At 31.8% G+C, this 12087-nt stretch overlaps 1 protein-coding gene across 1 annotated transcript; it reads right to left on the reverse strand.

Annotated features, from left to right (window-relative positions):
• Positions 1-4679: 4679 nt before the first annotated feature.
• Positions 4680-10969, reverse strand: LOC145158957 (GDSL esterase/lipase EXL3-like). The gene is made up of 5 exons (XM_079077817.1): positions 10605-10969; positions 6022-6152; positions 5688-5921; positions 5229-5484; positions 4680-5135 (listed from the first exon to the last, which is right to left on the reverse strand). The coding sequence occupies exons 1-5, from the start codon at positions 10906-10908 to the stop codon at positions 4945-4947; spliced, it is 1116 nt and encodes a 371-aa protein (XP_078933943.1). The 5' UTR covers positions 10909-10969; the 3' UTR covers positions 4680-4944.
• Positions 10970-12087: the final 1118 nt, after the last annotated feature.

A 12087-nucleotide genomic window follows, 5' to 3' on the forward strand; every position in this document is an offset into this window, starting at 1 on the left:
AATGGGAAATTTGTGTGACTGGTCAGTAGTGCACACTTTGCAAATCCCTTGTAAATGCTTTACAAAGCAAGCTTTGCTCCGCGAGTTTGTTGTTGGCGCACTCTGAGTGTCGCGACGTTGGAGCGATTAGCTGAAAAGTAAACAGGATCAAATTATATGTACTTTCCATTGATTAAGGTGCTTTGCCCTATGCCTTCAACTAAGAGCTCATAGAACTCTCATGCATAGTTAACTTTAGCTGGAATGGACACAAAAATAAGAATATGTCAACACGATAGGTTATAAACCTCAAGTCGTGTGCTAGCGATAGGTTTACTTTTGATTAGTTCTTGAAACTTGTCAAGATCCTTAAGACTCCCACTGACCTCTTGACATATAAGATTATCTATGTCAAGAACCATTCCTTGATAAACAAATATTTAAGAGTTAGTGCGGATTCTTATCAAGAAAAACACTTCACACAATTGGTCTTATTTGGTCTTTGTCTTATCCAAAACATCACAACTTACCATTTTCAAATGTACAAGAGTAAGAAACATTTTACTCTACATTTAATAAGTTTTATAAACCTTTCTTAAGATTATGTCACTCAAGTTACAATTTTGGAGTACAACTCTAAGATTGATTTTGGAACAAAGTATGATTCATCTTCTTGACTTAATCATTTCAATAATTCACGATTCCTCTACTTAGCCATACAAATGAACTAAGATGTCCTTAGAGGATCAATTGTAATATGATTTTTCATAATCATTAAGATGATCATCAAACACGATACTAAAGTACTCTCCCATCCTTTCAGATTAGAGAAACTTTTATCTTTCTGCCTAATTTGATTCTTCTTATTTGTCCTGCTATACATTGAAACTTTTTCAATGATTCAGAATTATACTTAAACTTGTAAGTATAACCATATTTACTAAACTTTAGTAAATCATGACGAATAGTCTTATCGATCTATGTGGTGGACCTAACCAGCACACAACCAAGTGCACCAGCTCTCCCAGTCCTTCACTTGACTCACATCTTCATGTGAACAAGGAATTAGTCTTAATTTTCCAAAGATGAAAATTCTCATTCATCATAAAATACAAGTTGCATGATTTCAAGTTTCTATCCAATTGAAACTAGGGTGATGAGAATCTTTCCTTATTTTGTTAAATTATGACACTACCACAAATGAAAGAATCAAATCCTTTTTCCAATATTGCTATCAATGGAAACATATAAACAACAATTTTCACAAATGCCATTGTAAGGATACTTAAAATAAATAAAATCAAAAATTTTCCTTTTATTTAAAATAAAAAATTGCGGAAAACTTATCCTTACAATGCAAATACAAGTGAAAACTATGTTGTTATCTATTCCTAAGCAATCTATCATAACTCTATAAGCAGCAGCTCATAAATCTGATCACCGAACCATGCAATCGAAATTCATTTCTTTGCGATTAGACTCAACATACTCTTCCTTTAAGCTTCCTTTGATTCTACAAGACATCAAAATGCAATCCTTTCACATCATGTATTAAGAATCAATCATTAGGAACTTAAGAGAGTTAGATAGTGAACATTCCTGAAGTAGAGTCAAACATTTTGACTTTACCATCTCTTAGATCTCTTAGGTAGTCAGGCATGGAAACTTGGGAAGTAGATCTTCCAATCAAATTTGTTTTACCAGTGCGCCAAACCATTTCTGATTTAGCAGTAACAAGCAAATATGTTAGATCAATAAGGGTCATGTCGTGGTCTGTCATATAGTAGTCCTTAAAGAACCTACTATATGACTCAGGAAGTGACTGAAGAACCTATTCAACAGCCAACTTTCCCAATACTTCGACACTCAACTCTCCCGGCTTGTCAATATGTAAGCACATACATAATTTCCATCTTTGTCTTTGCTTGCCAATAGGGATTGAGTGACATTGAAGTTTTTCAAGTCTTTGAACTTGTGGGTTAGGGAGAATAATTGGAGGAGGTGGAGGAAGTGAAGTATGATTTCCAGTCCCATTAATGCACAACAAAATGATTAATATTTTACCTTGGTTGCCATGTGGGATATCATCTTCATTAGGAAACCTTTTTCCAATAAGGAAACCTATTTCCAACATACTTTTGGATGGTCCTTATGAGCTAAGGTTATTTCAGAGACTTGATCTTGTAGATCTAGACGTTTTAGGTGTCCCAATGGCATAAAAATGTGATATTTATGGTTTATTTGGACTCATGCATGTGTTAAGACCCTTCATTAAGCTCTTTTGAGCTTTAGAAACCCATTAAGCAATGTATACAAGTAAAGTTGTCAACTTTACGTAATAAGTCATCCATAGGAATCAGATGTGAGAATTTGGAGCAAGGACTTAAGTGGTTAAGTGCATAATAGAGGAGAATGTGACTAAGGGGAGTACGTTGGGCGTACCCATCTGGTACGTTGCGTGTACTGGCCCTAAAGGGTGTACATTGGGCGTACGAGCTGAGTACGCGGGGCGTACTCGGCCTGTTCAGTTATTCTTGTATTGTTGGCTTTTGGGGGCATTTGACCATTGATGAGAAGTGGTCTATGGTTGACCATTGGATATTTTGGGCCTTTTAGGATATTGGGCCTTCTCGGGATAGTTGCATGATGGATTTGGCCCTAAGTTGGATATTAAGGCCTTGTGATGTCATTTTGGTTTTGGGGTTTGGGCTTGGTTGCTTAGGCTTTGTTGGGTCATCTTAGATTATGTGTTTTGGATTAAGGAAAAGTTAATGGGATTTAGGGTAAGGCCCATGTAAGGGTTTGGGCCCAATTTGGAAAATTGGGCCGTAAGTGGGCTTTAGATGATTATTGGTTTGTGGGCCTTTATGATTGTGAGTTTGGGCCTTAGTCTTGGACCAAAGTAGATGAGGGGTAAAATGGTCTTTTTACCCCATATTTGGATTGTTGGATTTGGTCAGGAACCCAATTGTTAATTGGGTGTTATTTGTTTGATAGCGTGGGGATTTTAGCAGATCAGCAGTCAGAGATTTATTCGTGGGTTCAGTTGTCGAGGTGAGTCTCCTCACTGTTCTATGGTCGAAGGCACCAATGCGGGCCCATTTGGTTTATGTATTATAGGAAGACCAGGGGGTGGCCCTTGGCATTTTGTATGAAAGACCAGGAGGAGGCTCCTGGCAATCTGTATGCAATACCAGAGTCTGAACTCTGGCAGTTAGTTAGATAAGTAGTTGTAGATTGTATGCTAGTTGTCTATGTGATGATTGCATGGAAGACCAGGAGATGGCTCCTAGCACTTGTCTGTAAGGGTTTTGGCCCCCGACCTGGCAAGGAAGAATCATGGACCCGTAATTTTAACTGGTGTTAGCAAATTTATAACCACTACATTTGTGTTAATTGATTAATTGTTTTAGATGAATCATGGACCCGTAAACGTCAACTAAACCCCGTTTTCATCTTGTTTGTTCAATCCCAAATTGTGTGTTTGTTTCTTAAGTCCCTCTGATTTTAGTATCGCGTTACTGAATTTCCTTATATAATTTCTTGTAGAAAGATTGGTTGCTTGCTAAATTCTATTTTATTTTAGTTTTTAAAAAATCAATTTCATTAGTTTAATCAAAACAAATCATTTTTACCAACAACTACCTGATCAATCTTCCTTTAAGATAGATAGTCCGTATGAGTACGATATCTGGTCTTACAACTATATTATTTGTACGACCTCGTATATTTACGAGTACGTGTTTTCGTCAACATTGGGTCAAAGCATAAAACTTTTTGAAATCCTCTTCATTTGTATCATCAAAATAAACATAGTGATCAGGTTTACCAAAATTAGATAAAGAACCGACGTTCTAATCCGAAACAAAAGTAGGAGCAGCGGACTAAAAATGTTGAACATATGTTGCAAAGACTGAACCGGTGATGGAAAGGGTTGGAGTGGTAGTTGAAATGGTTTAACCAAGGGTGGAAATATTTGAACTGGTGATTGAAACCATAAAGGACTAAAGGAGTAGCCCTTGTGGAATAAGGTTTTGTATGGCAGAAACCACAGCGAGGGGTACACCGGCAGATTTCATGTTTTGGATTTTAATGGTTGCTTCCATTTAGCGGTTAATAGTATCACATCACCGGATGTTCCCGTTGGGGGTATTAAGGCCAAACTCTATAAATCTCCAAATATCCTTCCCTTTTCTTTTTAAATACTTTGTCATCCGATAGTGATCATACTCTTCTATTATTAGTATATGTGTTCTTGTAGAAGTACAGAATATTCTACATAATTTGCAACATTCATCGATTATAATGGTTGGTAGTTATGTTTAGCCATGATTTCCGAAAATATTTGAGCAAAGTGGTACATAAAGAGTTCTTTCTCAAACATTTTCATAAATTAAAGATAACTAGTGTTCTCTTCTAATGATAATCCAAAAAATTAAGAGAAAGCCAACCACTAAGCTCAGATACCAGTTGATGAAGATTAAATGTACCTAGGCTAAGTGTATAATAAGGAATTACAACAACCATGATAAGAATATAAATACTGAACAAGTATGAACAGAGTAATAAAGAGCATTGTGACTTTGATACCAATTGATGAAGATTAATGGTCCTTAGGCTAAGTGTGAAATAAGGAATTATAGCAACCAAGATAAACAACATAAATAAAGAACAAGTATGAATAAAATACAGAGAAAATATGGAAAACCTGCAGAACACTTTAATATTTTGTGTAGTGGAAAACCAATACATACAATAGAGAGAGTATCACCTATTTACAGTGATACAATGTAAATGATCAGGGAAAAAACAAGTATTTCATATAAAGGACGTGTCACATATTGATAAAAATAAAATCGTCCCTGTAAAAAGATACTTTAAACTAGTAAACTAATCCCTATTATAGATAAGTCAAACAACATCATTCCTCGGTTCACTTATGAGAGTCTTTGGTCCATAGCAACCTCAAAAGAAATCGTTAATATATTTTTCAAGCAGTTGATTTACGAGGATGCTATATCCTTTATCTGTAGGATGATAACTGTCCCAGAAAAGGTATTTTGAATCATCAGAACATGTCGGGAGTAAGTGGTTGCATAAAACCGAAACCTCTATCTTTCCTGAGCCACAACAGCCTCTATCCACAACTTCTATTCCTGATGTATGAGATGTTTAATTAACTTGTTAGAGTAACAACTAAAAATATATGTAAAAACTTGGACTACATGCATCATAGTAATTAAACGTACCATATTGGACAGGGTTTTCAATAATTGCAAGAATGGGGTTGTATATGTCGAGATAGAGGATCCTAGATTGTGCGTGAGTCTTTGTTAGGTACACAAGCTCTTGTTGCAACTTCTTGTTATATATTTCTGCTGCTTTGTTGTATTCTTCTGCACAAACTCTAAGCCCACCACCCCCAAGAGTTCTTTGAGAAGGTAAACATCCTATTGGGGGTGCACCAAAGACCGCTATTCTTCTTGCTCCAAGTTGGTATATATCCTTCAATGTAATCGAAATACATTATTAATGGTTATCTATATCAGTATATCACAATATTACTTTCAAACTAAATCCGATCTAACTATAAAAAGACACATGTTTTACTAGCTATCGTAGTCTCAGTTTCCAATTTTAACTAAACTTACAAATAACGAGTGGGCAAAAGGATAAAAATTAAAGAACTAAACAAATATTAAATATACCTGTATGAAGTTCGACGCTGATGATACCATAAGTTCCGTGTAAGAAGGGATATCATATTGTAATCTCCTAATTCCGATAGTGAAGTAAGTATTAGCAAGATCATCGCTTCCTGCAACCACCAAGAACATGCTGTTTGCTAATATGTTTTGGGTTCTTTCTTCTCCAACTATACGCTTGAGCTTCTCTATATATTCTTTGAATTGTTTTAGTTGGTCAGCAAATGAGAAAACCCCCTAATTAATACACAAAGATTTAGTTAAAAGATTGATGCTATTGATTATATAAAGAGTTTAAAATATAAAGCATATGCATTAAGAAAGGTTTGCAAATTACCACTAGCTTGGGTGTTTGAGGATCATATCCGGACCCACCAGAAGCAAAGCTTACACCAGTTGGAAGCTCTTTCTCATCAAGGGATGGCTGAAGATATGCCGGTAAATGTTCTTTTATCCCTAGTTCATTAACTGAAAAACAGATGAAAACATGCTTATTTAATTTCTCTACGTCAAATTATTTTACCGAGATACAACAAAAGAAGATCTAAATTAGTTGAACACTGGACAAAGAGCCATGGAAGTGACAAACCCTTCAATTAAAGAAATTAATTTTCATCACATGGTTATTAATAACTTTATTTTACTCGAACTCCCGATTGTGGACGGAAGAAACAGAACCATATTTGAGTATTATTTAGTTAGATTAACACAGAAACCTTGGCTAATTTTTTTATTTTTTTAAACGTGGAAAAAAAACAAGTATTTTTTTTTTTTTATATATAAATCAACGAATACCATATAAGCAGTGTATTAAAGAGTTAACATCACTACATCATCATTCATATTTTTAATTTATACGTTTCAGTATATTTGGTTTTTGTTTTTAAAAATAAAAAACAAATAAAAAAATCATTGGTGCTTTTAATCATTAATGCATATAGTCCCAATGGAATTTATTATTATCATTATTATCGATATAAAAAAAAAGTAATAATCTGTTTTTGTATTTATGTATGTATGTATGAATGAATATATGCACGTATGAATGTGTGTCCGTTATTAATGGTATAGAGGCGATGATTGAACGATGAGTAATCCACAACAATACTTTTCAAATCTCGCTATGAATAACGATTTCATTAGTCAATCCGATGCTAAATTTCTACAGATTAGTTATCCATTTTGGCGACGGAATAAATTCATACCAGTATACTTTCTACAAATAAATCCTTTTAGGTACAACAAAAGTACAAAACCCACACTATGGACCATACTATGAAATCGCCCAACCATTAATTATTAGATGAAATAAACTCATACTAATGAGTTAATTGGTTAGTTTAGTTAATGAGGAAAAGAAAAAGAAAAGTTATCTTTATTCGTGGTTGGCACTACGTACACAAGTACAAAGTGCGGTTTGGCACTAGAAAAGTACAAATTTAAAGTGGGGTTTGGCACTATGAAACCAATCAAGGGGTTTCACAGTTTTTAGGGACTTTTTTAATGGGCTGTTAGACTAAAAGGAGTGGGGGTCGCCACAGGACTCGCCAGCCTCGTTAACAATGTTGAAATACCGCCCCTATCAACTCGTTAGAAAGACTCGCTAATTATAGTCGTCAACCTCTTGGCGAACGGAGAGAGAAAGAAAAAGTGCAGCTCATTGATTTTCAGTTGTTTTTTGCACATGTGTTTGCAGCTGATTGGTTCTCAATTGTTTTCTCCACATGCGTATGCTTTTTTAATCAGCAAACCATTTCCCATTCCAAAACTTCATTTCCAAATAAATGATTCTTACCCTCACTAGAAATTTGTTTACAAATATAGTCCAATATTCAAAACTTTGATTTCAATTAAATTGTTTTAACCCTCATTTGATCATTCCCTACAAATCTGATCCCAAGCATCAAACATTGATTTAAAAGAAGCAAAAGGACCGACACTTAAATATTATATTAGTTGTTGGTGGTTTAAAAAAATAAAATCTGATTAATATTTGTACATATATGTTTGTGTATTAAAATAAAGTAATTTAATTAAATTAGAAAAAAAAAATGGTAGGAGTGTTACCACTCCCTAACAAATGCTAAGATTAAATGTCAAATGGAAAAAAATGAGGTGTCACTCAAAAAGTTGATGTGGCAAGGTGCTAAGAGTGTTACCACTCTCCTTAGCCTTAACCTCGTAATGAAATCAGTGATAGGAGATTCATTCGGAGTAAACAAAATTGTTCTTCACACAGTTTCACTGTGCAATTTGTCCTATTTTAACGAATATCATAAAAAAAGTTTAAAAAAAATATTTTTTGTGGCCTTATATTGAAACTTTATAAATATATTTGTTGTAAAAAACGGAGAAGTAGATAAAAAAACAGCTTGAAATATGGATGATGCATTTTGGAGTGCCAAAACATCTTTTATAATGCCCACAGCGAAATCGATGGTTAATGAAAATTATTTTGTAAATTGTGTCTACTTTATTTTTTCGAAAAAAAAACAATTTACAAAAATAACTAAATGTGAGCACGTTTATAGGGCACATAGTGTATAATTGAGCTCTATTTCAAAATAATAGCAATTAGAAAACCTTTATTTTTTAAGGTGTCGTTTTATTTTAAAAGACTTTTTGGTGGATGCAGTTTAGTGGTAACGTTTTACACTCAAAACCTAAAAATTAACAATCAAGTATCATCTTGCTAGAAATGTGTTTTATTGTGACAAATTAATAAAGTTAACTTAAGTTTTATAGAATACAAATGACATCTTTATGATTTTAATTAGTTATGATATTTATTGAAACTAATCACAAAAACCCAAAAATTATATATGTAATTATCATTATTGTGATTTTTAATAAATAAATATGAGTTATTTAGTGAAATTGATGTAGATGGTAATTTTATTTAGAGTTTTTTAAAAAATAAATATAAGTATATATATAAAAAAAATCCTTAAACTTTAAATTTATTAAGGAAAAAATTAAAAGTCATCTCTAATTGTTTATTTATAATTATGTCTTGAAAACATGCATTAACCGGATACAAAAATTATTTTTCAAACGTTTACCATTATCTTAATTGTAAAAAAAATTAAGAATGACTTCTGCATTAATAAAGCTAAACTTCAAAGACTTTTTTTTAACATATTTTCTTATTATTGGCCCTTAAAGTGAAGCAATTTATTTACTAGAATTTTTAACTTGTATAAAAATTCATATTTTACTTTTTTTTTTATATTTATTATTAACTTTAATTTTCTTTGTACTTCCATGGGCACCCATAACAACAACAACGGTGCTTCGTTGCTTAACCACCGCCACTGCTATTGACATCAATTCCTAAAGCCTCTAATAGATTTTTTTAGAAATCCATTAATTATTATCAAAAAGGTTGTGTAACCTAAGACGTTAGAGATATCTTCCTCGGTTGGATATGAAATGAGCTTTCCATATCATGATTTATGGCAAGACGTAATGCATATTAAGTGAGAGAAAGGGAGGTAGGACCATAGTGAAAAGAGTGATAAAGATGCTGCAGATACAAACATTAACATGTATGAATGAAATATGTGAAGACATGTTTATGTTGTTTTGAGAAAAAAAAATCTAGGAGACTTGGAGGGGACCGTTGGGGCCTTGGGGGGTTTTATTATAAGAGCTATTCTTGAAACTAGCTAATACCTATCATAAGAAACTCATTTATAACCAACATTTTAACAAGTATAACAAAATGACAATTAATTCACTATATGAAAAATGATTTGTTTATTCTTACAAAAATGATAGCCATTTATGACCCAAAAAAAAGAGTTCTCACAGAAATATAGAGCTATATATCTTTATTTCTAACTAAGTCTTTGATTCCTTGCATAATTAATTATCGAAATACCTGTTTTTTACATGAATGTGTTTTCAAGAAACTGTGAAAGGAATAAAGTGGGTAGCGGAATCCGATGAATAGAAAATTTTTTTTCTATGGCTTTCATTTCTTCTCTATTTGGATCTATGTTGCAGCGGGTGTGAGTGTGCGTGGGCTGCTTAACTACGAACCCACAAGAGTGAAATTGAAATGAAATTCATTTGAACTCTATATGTATTCGTTGTAATGTCTATTTACTTATGTGTGATACAAGATTATTTTACATCTATAGTAATTATGTTTTATCAAAATTTGCAAATATTAATTTATTAATACATATTTTAATATGCTAAACCGATAACTTAATTCTATTAAATAGCAAAATTATATCCATAAAACCAAAAACTAATAGGCATTCCTCGCTATATATACACTCATATATATGGCCAAAAAAGCTATTGTATACACCATTATACATTAAAACATTAATAGAAAGTTAACTTAGATTATTTCAAGTAAAACGTATGTATAATGATTGAAATATTATTTACAAATAGAAAATTAAGTTAATATTATCATTATAGAAGGGTGAAACGTGTATTGAAATATATATATATATATATATATATATATATATATATATATATATATATATATATATATATATATATATATCGCCACGTACTCTTATTCATATAGACATAAATGTTTAGGGTATGGACTTATATCCTAGGTTTTAACATTACATGGTATTCGTTAATAAAAAAATCACTTTATAGTATATAACGACACTATATATGTACTAAAATATGTACTAAACATTTTTACAACCTGATTTTATATATTCCGAAATGACGAAAATTTCATCAATCCGATATGATTTTTGGAATACTTAAAAAATATCTTCTACTTTTTATTAATTATCTGCAAAAGCACTTAATAAAAAAGGTTTAGAAAGTAGAAAAAGGAGACAAATGGCCATCACACGTGCATGCAGATTAAAAACTAAAAACAAAGAAAAATAAATACAAGAAAACAACCAAAGTAAAGCGCAACTCAAATTTTACCGATCATATCAGCTGGAGTTTTATTATTGGAAAATCTTCCGGTTGATTTTCCGTCGACAAAATCCTTTCCGTAGGGAGAAAAATTTGATTTAACCAAAGTGTTTAGATTATTGTTGGCTCCTTGATCCACAATTGAGTCACCAAACGCTATAACAGCCGGCACATTAACATTTTTCGGCAGTGTCAGCCGTGCTCCGCCATGAACACCGAACAAAAGAAGACACAACCAAAAAGTAGTGACCGATGATTCAGAGTTTTGAAGTTTCATGGAAATTGGTGACACGATCATGTATGCTATATACATGCGAAGCAAACTCTATCACCAAATGAATAAAAATATGGAGGCAAAGTTGGAGTTGAGCTGCCTATCTACTCCTCAATATATATATATATATATATATATATATATATATATATATATATATATATATATATATATATATATATATATATATATATATATATATATATATATATATATATATATATATGACAAAATTTCATAAATGATCCATAGTTTCCAAAATGTTGTACTTTCAGAATATTTTTTGGAAGGGTTACACGGGTGGCCCTTGTGGTTTGTAAACCTTACATTGTTGTTTTTTCGGCTGGTAAATCTAACTTTAAATGTTAATATTTTTAAAACGACTCATATACCCTTGGATCAACTATGAAAAATGTAATATACCACAATGACCATATTTGTAATTTAATTAAAATGAATAAAATTTCATCTTGTATATATTTTTTAGAAAAAAAAAAAACACAAAACATTTATTTTTTTATTCTTTCCTTTTTCCTTCAACCAACCAAACTTATATTATATACATATTTAGACAGAAATGCTAATTTACAATATGTAAATGTTTGATTGTTGTGAGTAAATGATAGTGATTGGGATGACAAATAGGAATTAACGAGCAATTTTAATATGACCAAAGTAAATAGCGAATAAGAAAACAAAAAGAATTATAAAAGCTAAATACAATAATAATTAATCGAGTTTAACCACACATCTATATGTGTCCTACCAAAAATCTTTCCATTATCTTCAAGGTTAACATAAAATATACTAATTGTATTTTCAAAGTTTACCATAAGAAATTAATCTCTATACCAACGATTATACCAACTACTTTAAGATTTTCCTTAATTAGCTAGAACTCATTCAATTGACTAGTGTTCCACTCTCGTCTGCATTAAGTAAAAAAAAATTAAGAAACCTTAACATCGTTTACTGTGTGAGGCAAACTTGAAGTATCAAATGTGATAATTTGAGTGAAATCAATTGGGAATTTCACACAAAATAAATAACACATCTAAACTTAACATTTTAATTTAATATGAAATGGAAACTCCAGTAAATGACATCTTAATCAAACACATATCCCTAACGAAGAATATAAAGGAAAAGAACAAATTTAACCATGCTTCAAACTTCCAGATACAACATCTATAAATATACACTTACCATTACGAGTAT

Source organism: Lactuca virosa, chromosome 2 (genome assembly GCF_052849685.1).
Source record: "Lactuca virosa cultivar CGN04683 chromosome 2, Lactuca_virosa_CGN04683_v6, whole genome shotgun sequence".
Classification (NCBI taxonomy): Eukaryota; Viridiplantae; Streptophyta; class Magnoliopsida; order Asterales; family Asteraceae; genus Lactuca; species Lactuca virosa.